This window comes from Osmia bicornis, chromosome 13, assembly GCF_907164935.1.
Source record: "Osmia bicornis bicornis chromosome 13, iOsmBic2.1, whole genome shotgun sequence".
NCBI classification, from domain to species: Eukaryota; Metazoa; Arthropoda; class Insecta; order Hymenoptera; family Megachilidae; genus Osmia; species Osmia bicornis.
In genome coordinates this window covers 7,737,332-7,755,997 of record NC_060228.1, presented here as the reverse complement: position 1 = coordinate 7,755,997, position 18,666 = coordinate 7,737,332, and the positions used below count along the sequence as shown (strand labels likewise).

Here is an 18,666-nt window from a genome sequence, read left to right as displayed (position 1 = left end):
TCTCTGTTGTTGTCACTGCTTTTTGGAGAGAAGAAGGGATGCGAATGGAATCTTGATCGCTTGTATAACGAGCAGTCAACGATAAATCTTGTACATCGTTTTATAATTTTCAATCTCTCGTAGTTGATGCATCTTTTAAAAAAAGATGTATTAGAATCACGAAGAAAGATCTTCTATTACCAGAAGAAAGCATAGACAGCGTTTCGTTCAAAAAGGGACCGTTCTCATGGATGGTACAAATTCCCGAAAGAATCAACCGCTTCCTTTTTATCGTCCTTCGCCGACGCAACCTCTCTATCTTCCTCGCCGCCTGGCTGCCTTTTTTCAACGAAAAAGAGATAAACGAGAGACGGGGATAGATCTTTTCGAAGCCCTACATGAACATCAACAACGAAGCGCAAATAAAAATAAAGGTAGGATCGAGCTAAACGCGCGGACTCCTTCGATATAGACTTTCTACCTCTCCTCGACGTTTCTCCCCTTCGCCCGCCACCTCGAACAGGACCCTAGTCTCTTTTCTGATCCGTGACTTTTTTCTAAAAGGTTCGTCCGGTGTATGTGGGGGGCCCTTTCGACCGACTGCCCCCGGTGTCATTTTGCGTACATTCAGACACACGAGTTACACCGCCCTTTCCCTTTGTACCACCGTCCTTTCTCAACCCGTTCTCTCTTCGCTCTTTTTTTCTCGTCTCGTCTCTCAGTTTAAAAGTCCTCCCATTTTTTGCTTCCATTCGGAAGAGTGAATTTTTTAATTAACCCCTTCGTTCACCTGCCCTTTGTGTAGTAGTTCAGTCTATCGATCGATCAGATTTGATAAATTATTTATTTGTCGGGGAACGGTCCTCGTTTAAGGATGGTCTGATACTAATTGGATGCCTCAATTAATGGAAAATTTAGATATAAACTCTTTTATCCCCATTTTCCCTACCTTTTTGTCGATGATTACAAGAATTTCCGCATTAAGGAAGAATCAACCGTGAATTCCTTTGTGAAATGTTCCCCTTGTCAGTACATCTCTACTGTTTTTTTAGAAAGTTTCGGATGTAGAGACTATAACGCTAATCGTTGCCTCGCATGCACGGTAATGTAACGAACAATAACGCTTTTCTCCCGCGCTCCTTTGCTTTCTTTCTTTCGTCGAAAGCTTTCTTCCCAGTCCTCAGGGAAGCAGCAGCTGTCTCGATGGCAATATAAAAACGTCTATGCGAACGGGGCAACTGGAAAACCGTCGTTTCCTCTTGTTGCATCGTTAAATCATTCTCCCTCGTCTTACAATTCCATTGTCTGCTCATTAAACTTTGATAATGTGAAGATAACACGTGAGCTTCATAGAAACAATTAAATTATCTTCCAAATATAAATAGAGTGAAGAATAATATTCGCTTTAGCCTCTAATTGATTTTCAAGTAATGGCTCTAGGATTAGCTTGGTCCTTTTAAAAAAATTAGAACCTTCGATATTGTAAAATTGTTAAATTTCGAATTAATGATAAATTGGATAATTGATACCTTTAAACAGACAGAATGGTCGCGTCAGAGTTTCGCAATATCTGTCCTGGCTCGTATCTGTCATTACGATCGGTAGCAATACATTTACCGGCATTAATTAAATTGGTATATCTTGCGGGTGGTGGAGAGAACAACGTAGAGCACCCGCGGCGTTCTCGATTCGTCAAAGTCAGTCGAACGCATTTCGATACTGATTTGCGGTGAACGTAATCATTCCCTTTATTAAATTCCACCATCATTGGTTGGGCGAGGGGTTGCCGCAAACTGCTACGACTTGCCTTTTGATTCGGCCGCGTATCGAAACCAATCAGAGAAACGTCCGAAACGGCGGTTTGCCCGGCAGCATGTTTCGTATCGGTATCATCAGAAATTGAGTCCAATGATAATGCCCTTGTTAATTTCGCTCGCTCGTTGCCAAAGATCTGGCCCGATCCATTCTGTTTCGCGAATCTGCCCTCGTGTTTCTTGCTACCCGGAAGCGTTCAGTTACGTTACAGAGTAATGCTTCCGTTCCATAACCGTACACTATTCCATATACTAGATACGATCGATTTTCGACAATCTACCTGCTCTTTGAGTTGCTGTGTAATTATTTTCCTTGCTGTTGTGCCCTTGGCGATGAACAATTTCGAGATAGAGATATAGAATGTAAAATCTATTTAACCCGTTAAATTCCATAATAAAAATGATTTAAATTTTCCACTTGCCATCTGAAGATTTCATTCGGCATCGATCGTGGATCATGCGTCGGGTAACGAAAGTGTTACAGTCGTAACTTCCACTTTGTGAACGCGAAAAGCACGTGAATAGGTTTCCAGGCGACTGGTTTATAGGATAGGACGTAGTTCATAAGCCAGGTAGGCAATAGGTACCACCAAAGTAGCAGGAGGCTACGTTCGACCTAGAAAGCGACCTATATTTTAAGCATGCGGTTTTATCGCCAGGAATACATTAAGCGACACGACCTGTTCCCTAGCAGCTAGGCACGGCCGGGCAAAAACACACAAACATGCCCGATACACTGATCATTCAATGGAAATTCAGGTAGACCTTCGCAATATACATGGTAAGTTGGCGCGCTTTATGGCATACCTGTGCTACCTGTGTACGCTCGTCGCTTACGGGCGAACATTTTATCCGACAAAGGTATCGAACGACCCTGCAAGCCAACGGCTACAAGAAAACATTTGCATACAAACGAATCACGCTGCTTTTTTACCCATGACCACGTGCTTTTCGCGAACGGATATACTGCAAGAATTTCAGCTGTTCGTCTTCGACCCATCTTCAACTTATCGTGGTCAGGGCATCGCTAGTGTACCAGAATGATTGCAATTTGATAAATAGTACGTTTCCCTGGATCATTTACAGAAAAAATCATGGCACAATTGATAACAAGGACTGTTATCTTCAGCCCATCAAATCAACGAATCAGTGAGAACCTTTGTAATCGAACAACAGGGCTTGGAGGATGATTACAGGCGAGGAGCGAACGGTTGCCTCGATTGCGCCGTTGCCTAAACGACAACGACCCTCTTTGGTCAATGAATGACCATCAGTTGGTGCGGAGTAATCGGCTGTCACCTACAAACCACGAAGAACTCTCTATCGGGGCTGATCGAAACAGAATAGGTCGCGCGATTCAACGCGGGATAAGCTTCGCTCGAAGATCAGCCCACTTGTCTGGCCAATTTTCTTGTACTCCCGAATTACCATACCGCTCGCTCCGGGCGAGCTACTCCCGAAAGAGAAAATAAAATTCGTTTGAAGAGCCGAACGCCGGAACGAATTCGATTGTCCTCTGATTTCTGATTCGATTTCCACGCGAACGTTCAAAGACTCTGCGAATTTTTTTTCCTCTCGGCCATTCAGAATGCTAAGTTCCTTTTACCATAGTAGATCCTATAATGTACGCTTTTTTCAGATTTCATCAATTCCGTGCTGAGTGTCACTGAAAATATTCTCTTCGAACGGAAAGAGGATATTATTTCAGGTTAAAGTGTAGGGGACAAAAAATGATTGCATTTTTGATTTTCCATTAGCGTTACTCACGTTTAAAATATTATAGAAGGCGTTTGCAATTTCTTCGGGCGAGAAATTGCTATCGTTCGGAACATCAAGATGCTAGACGAAGTCGTCGAAAAGATGTAATCCCTGCTAGGTCGTCGACAAAAATACTTGCTACGAAAGGATGGCCACTATCACACTAATGTTCGTCTAAGTATGGTTCTGTGTTCCATGGTTGAAGTAGCCGGATCTCTGTTATTATTTTTCCTCGGACCTCTTTTAACCACCCTCGCCACGCCGGCTCGCTCTCGAGGCTGTCTTCGTGCCAGGGGGTACAATGATATGTTCTACTGAACAACGACCGTCCAACCATAACAGACGAGATAAGACAAGATGGGACAACGGGATACGTGGACCTCTGTATTAACCTCCTCCTTTTTTTTCCCTTGAAAATGGAACTGCTGGAAGAAACGAACGCTCTCGGAAGTCTAATCGTTCTGATCTGTCGCTTTAAGATACGACGCGTGTAAGTAAAGACGAAGGATAACGTTGTGACGCAAACTCTGCTCAGGAGATTTGGAAGATATGACGTCGTTTCAACGACAAATTAACGTTCAGAGAGTTAATTGTGAAATGGTTAAACTTCGACAGTCGTATCTTTCGCCAGATTAAACGTACGGTAAATCAAACTGCACCATAGTGCAATTACTCGACAGATAAAAGCAACTAGAAACTGACCGGGTGACCACTTTGTCAGACGATCGAGGGTCGTGTAAAACGATTACCGTTCGAGGCTCAAGTATTCTTAGCCAAGAGGTATGGATAAGGAGCTTATGACTGATAAACGCGTAAGACACGTGTGCGAGATTAAGTTCGATCGCAATGGCAGTTGTATGTACGCGCATTTATAGCCGTTGCTAATGTAATTGATGGAATACTCGAGCAAGTGTGAGACTTTGAAATGGAATTGAAAGTTTGAGTCACCCCTTCGAAGGTTAGCACTTTGTCATGATTATGTTTTATCCTAACCCCATTTAATTCATTTCAGATTAGAGATTATACTACTAATTAAGCTCGACCGGTAGATATCTTGGTACATTCCCAATAGGATTTCGTTTTTTATTGGAATTCGCTCGAATCCTCAGGCAGTTGTCCCCAAAATGATCTTCATCCCCTGTCTCGTAGACGACAAAGGGAGGTCGCGGACCAAGGGTCGATTAGTTCGGATCGAAACCCTTAAATCATCGACCAAAACGTCGTTAATTACGTGACGAACGGCAGTAATCTGGACGACCTCGAATACTTGAGCTAATTCTCATCCGGACCGAGCGACTAAGATCAGGATCATTACAGGCCGATTAGACCTTAAGGAATTAATTCAGCCATTGTCTGTGGGATTTCTGTCCGCGCCATAAACCCTTTTGACTGGAGGGTAGTACGCGTCGCTTTTCCTATCTCGCCTCCTTTCACCCTTCTCGTATCACAGCCAGTTCATTTATTCTCGCCACCCGAGGCTATTGTGATCTCCGGTTGCGTGACCGATTATCGTGTCGTTGATCGTTCTTGGGGATCTTAAATCTGCGTTTAATTCGCCATCTAATCGATTATTAACCCCCTTGCATATTCGCAATATTGTCAATTTATCACTTAAATGCAAAACCATGTCTAAAATTGCAAATCGTATATTTTTCAATACCTTGCGTGATAAGAAGAATACGTCTGGACTCGTCGAGTAGCTGCTTCATCCCTTTACAGGTGTCACCAAGGGTTGGTCCCAGCACTTGTGTCGGTCCTCGAGCAGGATCGAAAGACAGCCTCTCATGCCGCGATCACGTAATCTCGTACCCTCGTCTCTCGATCTCCTATAAAATACAGAACGTATTAATTAAACGGTGGCTGGTGATAGGGATGATGGCGGCGGTGGTGGCGTTGCAACGTGTCGTAGCTCAAAGCGGTTTACAACCCCTGTAAATTCAGACTGCAGGAACAATGGACGACGCCTTAAATTCTCTCGTAGGCCGCGCAGGGAATTTAAACCCGTCCGATTTCGAGCCACTCGACGTTCCTGGAGAACGTACGCTATCAGATCGACGCGGCAAGCAATGAAACTGACTTTATTCTCTCTATTATCTTATATTACCCTTCACTCATTGTCGACAGAGGGTGAATGTCGACGCTAAAAGTGGGCAGATTGAATGATATTGACAGGAAAATTTCGTCAAGTGCTGTGAAGATTATTAGGGATCTTAACATCTTCGTATAATTGAAAGTGTACCAATTTCAAAGGTTTCTATTTTTGAAAATAGATAAATTTTAATCTATCGCATTTATCACCCTTATTTTTTGCAGGCTTTGATTCGGAAGAGGAATTCCCGAAATCCACTCTCCAACTTTGATAGGTGGAAGGATGCGTATGGCATCGATTCAATGCGACAATAAAACGTGATCTTCACGAGGTAATGTCAATTCGGACTCGCCAGGAGCCGAAGAAAAGATTCGACCCTCGCGAAGACGCGAGAAGAACGCGTAACACGCAGCCAGGGATATTTCCGACAACCCCTCGGAAGGGTGCGAAGTCATGGCCATCCGGTCGGAGGGGTTTAGCCATCTCGAAGAAAGGACCGATCCCCCGAGGCCGATGGATGGAACCGCATTTCGTGTAAGCGGAACTCCTTCACGGCCACTTGAAGTTACGAAACAACGACGCCGCGAACCCTTAAAACGGAGACGGACAAGTTAAGTCGCCCTGAGATGAAATTCGCACCCCTTCAAAGTGCCGACAGGGAGCGACTAATCAACACCATCATTGTCTGAACCACTGCTCCAGGAAATTATTGTTTCCGTGATTTTGGATTATAGATTTACCTTTAACTTTTGTACATTTTCCAAAATTACCTACTAGAATGTTTACACGTTTACAGTACCAGCATAATTATCAAAATATCTACCAATATCTGACGCTTTTACTTCTCCAATTAGAGTAAACCATAATGCGAATTCCTGTTCAGCGAGCCATTCAAATCAACTCTAATCGCGTCAATCCGTGTCGGCTGCATTAATTTACGTTCGAGCAGGTTCAGCGAACTACATCTGCTCGTATTAGCGGATTGTAATTATAATAATCGTACTGGTAGCGTTTCGAAGTTGGAACGTTCCCCGGGGTAACTTGAATTTTCGTCCATGGAAACGATACCGGAGGGAGATCCTCGGAGGAAGCGTCACCGGCGACAGGATTTTCGTTATCAGAGGAACGATGCGGAACAACGCAACAATGGTGGCCAGTAGCGTGAGCCGGTCCCTTCTTTTTTCCGCGCGTCTGCGCGCGTCACGACAAAAGCAACAAATCTCTTCTTTTGGGGAAAACAAAGAGGCTGGATATGAACCGTGCGCCACGTTCACCCGTGGGCTCATTGTTCCATGGTCGCGGCACAACAATTCAGAAATTGTACTTTCTACGAAAATATAAAAAACACGGAAAGAAATAGAAAACAGGAAAAAAAGGGGGGGGAACATTAAAGAGCGAACGATGAAAATAGCTCACCTGAAAAAAAAAAAACAACGATGAAGAATATTACGAGAGGCGGTATACGGCAAGTGTAGGTGTAATTACTCTTTAAAGAGCCTGGCCACCGACTGGAAAAGCGAGACCCCTCAAACCGTGACGTTTGTTATCGGAATGGCAACGGTAGACGGGAAAGGACAACGCGAATCAACGACAATGCCGTCGCAAAACTCACCCCCATCTTTTCCACGCGTCTGTGCAACGCGACAAAAGCGTCGGTCCCCTTCTTCGAGGCCGCAAAGTGTGCAGAGGAGAATCCATTCCCTCTGTCTGGCCGTGTCTATCTTCGACTTGACGCGAATTGCTGTCCGTCGACGTAACAATTTCGCCATGTGATAAATGGCCCTTTGTATCACGCGGTGATAAGCTAGCCTGCTGTCTGGCAATAACTATCGCGATACTATACAGACTAGAAACTAGATTTAGTTTGTAGAGAAGGAATTTCGTACGTCATTTGCAATGGCCATAAGTATTTCATAAGTAAATCTTAATTCATGTAAGAATTGCAATTTTTCATTTGAACATGTCAATAAAATATTAATGATACCTAAAATTTTTTCGAGTTTTTAATTGCCTGCCGGTGTGTATTAATATTTTATGACAGAGACAGAATATAAAATAACATCGTCTGAGCAGCACGTAAAATAGCTGATTATACCAGACTGACAAACAAGTCTCGTTTTCCCTTCGTTAATTCGTTAGCTTCCACGGAATTCGGTATCCGGTAAGCAGGTTTTCCGGATTTCTTTTCCCGACGGACAGAAATTAGCCGACCCGTTGGCCGAAACTGGTTGCACGGTTGAACCAGCCGACACAGGGAATGTTCGTTGAAAAGGATGGCAAACGAAGAGAGGCGCGAGTTTTCGTTTGTCGCGTTCACGAACGTTTGCTCGTCCCGGCCGTAATTGCGGGGCAAAAATTCGCGAAAAGGAAAATGTGTTTGCCCGGACGTACGTTTTCGAGAGCGCTCGTAAAATCGTCGCACCGACCGAATGCAATCACGTTGGATTAAACGTTGATACGTTCCAGCTACGAGCCAAATTTTCTCTACCTCTCTTCCTCTCTCGCACTCTCTGTGTTCCTGTTCCTTCTTGTACGCTGCGGTAAATCTAACGCGGTATCCTGGTGAACTGGGTCAACGTGGATCGCACGATTTTACGGGTCGTCGACGTTTAAGCAGCGATTCGATCGCGAACCAGACTTTTGAATTGGATACCAGAGAAATTAGGGAATCGACTGTGCAGCTACTCCATCGATACGTTTGCGAGCTCGTTAAGCTTGAAATCGAGCCCTCAGGAAAGTCGATCTTCTTCCGAGTATTGTGTACACGCGAATGAATTTATAGAACTTTCGGCGTGAATTAACCCACGCGGTTGATTCACCTTGGGAATAGAGGGAGAAATTGTTCTCTACCTGAAGTTGCCTCGTTACGTAAAATCCTTGGGGTAATGCGGGGGAAATCGAGTTACGATTCGAACAAAGAGTATACTTCAATTCTAAGAGCGCACCTGGTGCTAGCAAACGTAAAACGTGTGTGAAATGTGCAGCGAAAGATCAATCGAATTGCTCTACTATTCTAAGATATTTTAGCAAGATCCTTAGAATCATAGGAAATCGTTTATTAATCGATTCTTTAGAAGATAATTTGAAATCTAGAAAAATGTATATCTAGCAAACGAAAAGGAAAAAGTTGAAAGTATTACATCGAGGATTTCAAACATTGAAATCGTTTCTTTGTTTCTAAGGGTTGGTCGCGCGTCTCCCCTCTAATGCCTTTACGACGTTTCCCATCGAAATCAAATGTTCCCCGCGATCGAGAGTCGAATGATGCAAGATGAAAGACGAAGGGAGAGGCTGGAAGTCTGTCAGAAAAGGCAGCAGAGGGAGGGGAGGGCATGGCTAAAGCAGGTATAGGTAATGTACCAAAATTGCTTTACCGCCGGTCCATTTACGGAGATGAAAAGCACTCTCTGCCAAGTACACCGGTGGCTCCATCCAGGGTTCACGACAGCCCAGAAGCGTCGTATCCCGTCTCTGCCCTTCTGATGTTGGGTACCGGCGACGTCCAACCCCTCTCAATTTCAGTTTCAAGCCAACCCTTTCACCAATTTGCCGACATTGCCCGCTAGAACTTTCAGCCTAGCATTGTCGCCGACGTCGATAGCGTAGCTACTCTTCAATCAAGCTAATCGCAAACTAATACCACCACCTCGCTTCTCTTATGTTTGTATAATTTGCTTCGAGACGTGAATTAAGTGCGTCGATCTGGATCCTTAAACAATGATTCCGTTGGCATTTAAATAATGATCGTCCGCCAAGCGAGCCGAGGGTGATCCGTGGGATCAGGTGCGCTAAAGAAAACTACCGGCAGAAATGGATTGGACCGAATTCCGGAGGGCCTCGAGGTCGATTAGGGTGAAGCCAAACGGGAGATGCGAGAGATTTCTCGAGGAAAAGCGAGCGATGCCATCCACGTCGATTTACCCAAACGTCCATTCTTTTTTTCGTTTATTTTTCTCGATCTTCTTGCTCGACGTCTATTTACTGTTTGAAAACTAACGTTTGACACTCTACGTTCATATTTTTCCATAAATCCTTTTAAAACCCTTAAATATTTCCCAACCAGAATTGTAGTAGCAATTTGCATCACGACTGCTTGTAATTCACGGAGTTCTAAACGAAAAACGTTGACAATTGGGGTCGAACAATTTGTAAGTGTCGAAAAAAAAAAAGAATGGGGGTTGTTAATCGGCACGAAAACGATCCGAAAAGCACATTTTAGAGCTTTGCTGGACGAGATTGTCGGACACGCCGTAAACAGGCACGTTTCACTCAACAGATTTGTACGTGTAACGTTTTTTTCTTCCTTTTTTTTCGTTGGAAAAAATAATGGATACTGGAATTGACAGGTGTCCAATCGTATTTCCATCAGTAACCACTATTTCGGTGTCTTTATCGTTATCATGGGTGTTGTGTTTCAATTTTCCTCTTCCCGTTTTTTTTTTTTTTCACCGAACTTTTTTTCCAAGAGAGAAACGTTTTCAAAAAATCAACAAGAGCATTCGTTCGCGTACATTTTTCACCGACACGGTTGCGATCATTTATTTATGAGCGCTTTTAATTCGACCGAAAGTTTCGTCCACGGGTGGATGTAATCGAGGATCGATACGCAACACTGTGGCTCGTCCATCTATATATTCCCGCGAGTCCTTGATCCTGTCGACGCTCGACAACAGTTTCGGAACACCACTATAACTGATGGACTTTTTATTTAATTACGCGCCGCGTACGCATCTGTGTACTCCTCCTTGATGTCTGAAAAGTATCGGTGCCATGGGAATTCACCCTTACGTGTTGTTGCCGTCTAATCGAACGTGAGACAATCGACAACTTTACCGAGCCTCTTTTTCTCCCCTTCTGACAGTGAGTCGAGTTGTAAGATAGACGAACTTATCGTTTGTTCGTACTACTTGCCGGAGATCAATTTCAAAAATAAGGGACTATTCTTTGTCGTTTCGATCTACAATTACTGTTTGCAATGTTCGATCATGAAGGGCCTCCAAATGAACAAATAATTCCCGCGCCCTACGACCTTTGATTCCAACTGATATAACTGAAACGATCGGTGTTATTCCGTGAAATTCAACGTCGGCTCGAATATATTGATGGCAGTCAACCGACCGCAGACCATCAAATTTAATTTCATAAATGGCTATCGTTGGTAACCAGCGCGGTCGTGTTTGGTAGTAAGCGGTTACATGCAAACAATCCCGTCGAACTATTTGCTCGCATTCTTTCGCTAGCCGAATCGTGATCGATGGATTTTCATTTTTCACGTTCGAACGTGCCCCCATCAAATATTTGCACTGAAATTTAACGTGCGGATAATGGAAGATCGAAAGAAATTTCTAATTTGCAAATTGCCTTTTTCAGAGTTGCAATTGGATGTGTATCGTTTATTTTGCGTTAGAAATCATCCATTTAGTCTAGTTTCTAAAATTGTATAATCAGTGACTAAAAAATTGAACTTCCAATCTCATATATTAAAGACCTAATAAACGCAACCCTTTGCGTCAATTCTTGCTTTTTAGCGGGGGGATTGGCTGAAAAAGTCAAACGGGGCGAGAGGTGGGCACCAACAGCTGATCACCGGCTATGAAATTTAATTTCATAAATGGCAATCGGAGGTACACGGATTGATAGTCTGTTTGCTCGTACACGGTGTGCACAAACAGTGGCGGTATCGTAATACGTATTACCCGCGGCTATCACGGGTCGCTAGTGTCCGTTCGCGAGTCGTTGCTCGATCGAAATCATCACCGGTTGAACAACTCGTCTTCTCCATTGGTCGATAATTACTTACGGCCGGCAATTAGGTAATGGACAGAAGAGAAAAGAGACGGTGGGCAGAGCAAGGGAGAGAACGTTTGACCGCGATCAATCGTCGCGACAAACGAATCCATGCTGTCCCTGGCGATCGTCTACGTGTCTGGCATTTTTATTCCTCGCCTCGTGGAAAAAAGCCGCGACGACCTCTCCGTTTTCCCGGACGACGCACGCAAACCTCGTAAAACGAATAAAACCGGGGCCCGCCCATGCGTGCTATCGAATGAACCGAATTCTTTTACGTTCCAGCGAGCCCGGCATCGTACCGACTAAAGGCAAAACGAAGATTTCCAGTCGGATACGGGACATCCTGAGATAGGCAGGAAGAAGAAGGCTCTTCCTTTATGCTCGGCAACTTTCTGGAAGAGAATTATGTAAAACGTTATCATTTTATTTCGACTGCCTCCTCGGTGATATACGGAATGGACCACTAACTTTGATCATCATAACCCTTATAGGGCTACGTTCTAAAATTTACGTTAAAGACTTTAAGGGTATAAAATTATCCCATTTCTTATGCGTCTTTCTGGCAAATAAACGAAACTGATGCTAGGAAAATATGTTGGGTCTCAGTGCAAAGAGGGTGAAACACAGTCTTGCACAGAAGGGGATTCGTTGAACGCGTGATTATTGGAATCGAACGAGGTTTTTAGGGTCTCGAGGGCAGAGGATCAGAAACGGGAAGGTTCCTTTTTCGATGAGTCACGAGTAAAATTGTAGAGCTTGACGAGCTGCTCGAGAAACGCCTCCGTTTTTGGGTATCCTGCTTGAGCACCCTTCATTATCCGATCGACCAAAGATAAAAGAATTATCTAACGCTTTCATTATCGATCTATCTTCTACGATTTCAACGTTCGAATAATTAGAATTCTTTCTTTCAACTCACGCTATAGTTGTTTCATTCTGTGATTATTCGAATGAACTAGAAATGTCTAGCGCATGGAGTTGAAGAGGTAGCCGTGTGTAAATGGATAAAGCAATTTCTCGATTGACTGGTGAAAAGCACTTCCATATAATGGTACCGATGAAAATTGCCGCTTTTCGTTTGACTTATCAAGCATTAAACTGAGTTTAGAGGCTTTTGCCTGGGCTGGCCGGCACCGAGCACGGCTTTTCTAAAAATAAGCCGGTAAATAGGCTCTGTCCCGAGCTCGTCCCTCGGAAAGAGTTTCCCGGTAGCGTTTTCCTTTAATGAGACTATTCACCAGCCTTTACTTGATTTTTTTTCTCAAAGTGCAAGAGCCTCGTACACGTCAATATTCTACGCCTGCTCATAAAGGACGTATTTCGTGCCAAACGACTAGGTGAAACAAAAACAGTAAATCTCGTATAAAGCTGGGAAAATGAGGTTTTACGGGTCTATTATAGAAAACGAGTTTCAGAGAATATTTATAGCATTAGTTCCAGGGATAATTATCGAATATGGATTCTTAAAAAATTAATTAACCATCAATGAGTATTCACAGTGTATCGTTTGAAAGCGATATACTCCCATTGTAAAGCCTAGTTTTCTCGCTAGAATAATCTTACACTGTCCAACGTGCAAAATTCAGGAACAAAAGTGCATCGAACGCGATACGATAAATAGAAACCAGAATGTAACCGTGAACCCGATTCTCGAACGAGCTCAAATATTTATTTTACCTTGCATTCGAACAAAAACGTTGCACAGTCGGTTGTAAATCGACAATAAACGCGCGTCCAACACGAAGGTTTAATTATGCAGGCAACAGAAGCGAATGGATCCGCTTTGAAATCACAAGCGGATCATCGGCATCGATCAGTTTCCGGTTGTTCTTGCGTTCGACCGTAAACCGAATCCTGCACAAAGCTTCTCGATGGACCTATCATATCTACGATCGTTCTCAGATTTTCTAGCTACAGGGAAATGTGAAATTTATCACGAGTGATAAACTTACGGTCAACTAGTTTGATAAGCAAAAAGCGGAACCAGTAGGAAGCTTGCAATAAAACAATGGGCAAAAACAAGACGCAGGATGGAAAAACGATGGATGTGCCGCGCGTCTGGTAAAGCGTAACGGGGATCAGGATACGAATGGTAATTTCAATCTGTAAGGATTATCCGGATAACCGAGGTAATCGATATTTATATCGAAGTCAGGGCGTGGGAGGTAGTGGAGAAAGGATCCACCGACAGAAGTGGCGTTCGAGAAACGGGCTTAAGCCATGGATATTGTGATTCCTGAACCTTTGCGGAAGTACTTAATACTCTGGGTATATTGTTAGCCCTCTTCTACCTATTTTGCTGGCAGATTTTTCAAGCACGTTCCCTTCGGTCGTATCTAATATTCCAGACGATCCTGGTAAACTTATTGGCTGTAAGAAGACAATCGATGATTAAGGAGAAACTTTTTGCTATTTTTGTTAAATTCATAATTTCTTACGAAAATATAGTGGGTTAGTTATCGGGAAACTTAATATGATGTTTCGATTTACCATCATGCTACCACTCCACCCGATAGACATTCTTATTTTGTTTGTATAGCCTACGCCTCGCAAAACCATTGTTTGCTTGGTTACGCGATATTTACACAGAATCATGAACTCCAATTATATGGGGAAGAGAAAGAACGAAATACGTGGTAGAACGATGGGGTCACGAATGCCCGGAGGCTTGTTATTTCACTGAAAACCGTTATATCTCAAGATCTTTGGTCGTTAGAGGAGCCTGTAAGATTAACCCCGTACCGAAAACTTTGGAACAATATTTGTGAAACCAGCCACGCTTAATAGACGGCTAAATTATCCTAACTGATCATCGGTCGGCCAAACGTATCGTCGAGGAAATCATTCGTTTTCGTTCGTTCATTTATTTTCCTCTTCCGCGGATTGATTATCACTGTGAAAATAACTATGTCTAACCCTGCATGCTATAATTTCAATTATCAACGGATATGAGTATTTAATTTACTATCAAATTATTGAAACAATTTTAGTGATATTCCGAATTTCCTTTTTGATTAAACTAGATTCGTAAACGTTAATTAATTATTATTTACTTTATATGATTTCGCTTATCAACCGGTTGACTCTCCCAGTGAAAATAAACTATATTTAGTGTGATATGCTGCCGAATTCACCGGTGACCGATGCTTTGAATTTCAAATAATTGAATAATTGAAAATGGATGAAGGAAAGTAATGTTTAATGGTATTACTATTATCCTTTGAACAGCAAAACCTGATTAACATTTAAAGGAATAGTGTAAATAATAACCTCTGTAAAATAATAACCTAACTTCATCAGGTTAAAACTTTTATTTTTTAAAACCTGTGACGTCCAGTAGCAGTAGGCCAGCAATTTGCCATTTCTGAAATTAAATTCGTAAAACCACTTACCCTCAATAACAATCAACGTTAATAAAACTGTGTAGAAATCAATATCAACGAAATGAAGATAAAATAAAAATTGTTTTACAGAGCATCAGGATGATCGGCAGCCCGTAACATTGCAACCAGAAAAATTCGGTCGAATCGAAAGAGAACGTCGATCAAGGACGACAGCCCGTTCATCCCTGGTGGATCAAGGATGGTAGGTAACCGGGTAAGACGAACGCCTGCGAGCAACTGGGGAAACAAAAGAGCTCGGTGACTTTACGGTCGCCGTGGTTCGAACGTAAAAATCTATCAACAGACCCTCGTGGAGAACAGGGGATAAAGTGGCGGGTGTAGAGAGAGGGGGCAAAAGGCAGCCGCGGGCGAGACAGCACAGCCACCCCTCCGCAACAAGCGGTATTGACGAAATTGATTGCGGAGGGTGTATAACCGAGCTCCGCTTCGTGCAGGGTGGCGCTACCCGTGGGTGTTCGGGGCAAGAACTGTGAGGGTGGCGTGCTCCGCTCTCACCCCTCCTAACTCCTCTCTCTGCCGCTAAAACGCAAAAGGGTGAGAAAACATTGTTACTAGCAGTTACTCTTGCGCGGCTCCCTACCACCCTTAACCCCACGACTCGCAGCCCCCGCCTGTTCGAATCCCCTTCCCTTTAGACAGCGTTCCCGTGCCATGCACGTGTTACACAGCCCCCGGGGATGTGCGGGAGAATCGAACGGATGTAGGAATCACGAGAAGAGACGAAGGAGGACGAGTGGAAGCCTCAAGGGCACTGACTAGATCACAAGTCAGACGGCTCGTTTCTTTCTCACCCCCTTCCTTGCAACCCTACTGACGACTTCCTTTTCGCACTCTCTCGTCTTACCTCGACCCTGTTGCCTGAGCATTCTGGATGATCGTTAAAAGGAGACGTACTTCGAGATAAGCATCCGTTTATCGACTGTCGATGGTAATCAATTTTAATTGATTATTGTTCTGATTTGGAGACGATGCTTTTCCGATTATCGATGAAGCCCGAAAACGGGGGATAATTTTTAATTCGGAACGCTTCAGCGTCTGCAGGTGTGTTCAATTTTCCATCGCGCGAACATTTACGAGCGTGCCGTTCCGATAAATTCGGCGGCCGAGGCACGTTTGTGTTCCAAACAACGTCATCGCGCTCGCTCGAATTAGCATGCTGCATCATTAATGCGCAATAACCGAAAAATAAGGCGCGCACAATGGATTTGCCGAAGTCCGTGGCCCCGGCTACCCTCAATTACCGTGAAATCACGTTTTTCCGTTGCTTAATCGTCCGGATCGATGCAATTAGGTCGCGGATACCGGTGACCCATTAAATTTCCGATATACAGCCGGAAAACGCTTGGTTTAATTCATTTCGACAGTGACCTATCGCCGAGAAGCGACCTTTCGATAGAACATTTAGAACACGCCAGTGTTTCCCATTTAATCGACAATTTTCTTTCAACGCTTCCCTCTGTCATCTTGAAAATAAAGTACAAAATAGCCAGCTGATGACTATTTTGATCCTCCATCAAAAGGCAGATAACGGATCAGTAGTATTTGTCAACGGGCGGCAATCTCGCTCAGCTACAGAATCATTATCGACGTAAACTTCTCGAAGGGGAAAGAAAAGGGAGACAAATTTCTTTAGCATTCTTTCTCTTCGTCTCTGCTTCCTTATCTCCTGTCTCCTTGCGACGCAAAATTCGAGGGCGAAAGATTCCCTGTGGCGCTAATAAAAATTCTAGGGTGGAAAATTACGTGAGACGATCAAAGCTCCACCATTTCCGTCTGATACTAACCCAAATTATCCCTACAGATTTCGGTCTGGCAATAATTCGTCAAATTGAATCTCTATGTCATATGATGCTGGATGGTTCGATCGTGACCTAGACCTACAGTACAAAGGTTTGGGACTGTAATCTACCCCTAGTTGCTTCAATAATTTTACCCTGAAAATCGAGGGTAAGATGAGAGGAGGCTAACGTTGTTTACAATTGGAATTTGAAATATTTAATCCAGAAGGGGTTCGTAAAATATTGTCGCAACGGTGAACGTATCGTCGAAGCGTGTCTGTTCTCCTACAAATCCGTACTGTCGTCACGGTTTGCCTTCAAAGCACGGGTTAAAACTACCCCCGTCGCGGAATCCCGCTCGCCCTGGAACAGGAAACACAGCCGGTCTACAAGACCAAAGCCTCGGTCACGGATATTGACATTTCATTAAACGAGATTCCTGAGGAGCGTGTGTACGTATACGTACGTTCAATTTCCGGCTGCTTGCGAAGCGAAACTGAAACTTGTCAAAATGTATGTTGTATAGTTTGAAACACTCGGGCCTTTGTCTCGCAGCGTTTGTTGAACACATCCTGTGCATCTTTCACGGTAACATCGATGCAATTTTGACGAGGCAACGCGATCTCCGATTTTCTTGCCAGCTACTTTGAATAGCTGATCAAGCTGACTCTGTTATTCCATTTGAATCGGACGAGATCTATTATTGCTCGCTCGTTCTGAACCGCAATTTGCTATAATTTCGCGACGAGAAATAGAAACATTGACGAAGGTTTGGATGGCTCCAGTAATTGTTAACTTCGTATCAACTTTGATATACTCGAATATGAATATATCAATAACCTTCTGTTAAATGTAAAAAGGAACTCATAGATTCGATGAATTATACGACTGTCAAAGTGCTAATCAGAAATTACAGTAGTTTCAGAGTAACATCTCTACACGGCTTTTAAAATGAAGTCATTAACGCTACTTTGAAGTATATCATTTTTCAGTGGCCGGAATGATTGAAGAGACGCAAGATTGAACGCTACGTTCTCGTCAGTCTCAATGAACCTACTAGACGTCTTTCTTGCAACGTTTCTAACACAAGATCGACCGTTGTAAGTTCGAGATGTGGGCACCGCATTAAATACGGCCTCTGCCTTCTTATATTTATGACTCGCGATCTATACGTCTGTCCGGGAAGCATGGACCGGCTGGATAGCTCCGAGTACGATGTTCATGTTGAAAAATCTAGTGAATAAGTAGATGCTAAGCAGTTTCTTGAACTAAGTTTAAATGGGGAGCGTCACGTGAAATATTTGTGTGCTACAACGAAATTTATGTCGAATGGGAGGGGGTGTACCGAGTATCTTTAAAAACTTTCCATCAAAAGTGTTTTACATTATACCCGAACGTTTCGTAACCTCCTCGATCTCTACGTTTCCCGCTTCGGGAAAGATTTTATACAGCAGCTACTGTATAATTTGTGGCTTAATTTGCTTAATCACCGGTGTAATTGATTTTCAAAACTTCAAAACTAATTGTTATTCTTCGAATTACTCGTTACAAAGCGCTCTGGTAGCTTCATAAAAATTATTTTTCACAGCAGCATCGATATCGAATACTTCCAGTCGGGCGGCTATTGACCGTCCATTCGTAGAAGCTGTTTCCCATCTTTTCCATTATCAATCGTCGACGGAGTTTTCACGTTTAATATTCCGTAAGTAGTTCGCTGGTACTTATCGAGAATCATTCGAATCGCACGACTGCCGGTAGTAATGCGAATATCAAGCTCCGTTTATAAGCCGCTTTGCTTGGCCTCCGTTAACAGAGGGAAAAACTTGTTCGAAAGGCGAGTAACAATAATGCAGCCGGTGTTCGAAGAGAAACGGAAACGCGCGCAAGAGTCTCGAACAGCTAAGTTGTCGACGGGGTGGCAGCGGAAAACCCTTGAGAATTCGATGCACCGCCGAGCCCAGCCCTCGATATCAGATGTATACGTGTATTTGTACAGCATTAAAACTTGAAACTCGCCCTCGGCCCGCTAGTTTTAAGCCCTAAAACTTCTTGTC

The 18,666-nt window shown here is 43.5% G+C and overlaps 1 protein-coding gene across 1 annotated transcript in view; it reads right to left on the bottom strand.

Moving 5' to 3' along the window:
- Window positions 1-18,666, bottom strand: part of LOC114874872 — a 175,403-nt gene that overhangs the window by 22,528 nt on the left and 134,209 nt on the right. Inside the window, exon 5 of the mRNA XM_029184573.2 lies at window positions 5,212-5,377. Coding sequence (XP_029040406.2) covers window positions 5,257-5,377 — 121 coding nt within the window. The 3' untranslated portion in view covers window positions 5,212-5,256. The remainder of the gene's footprint in view (window positions 1-5,211; window positions 5,378-18,666) is intronic.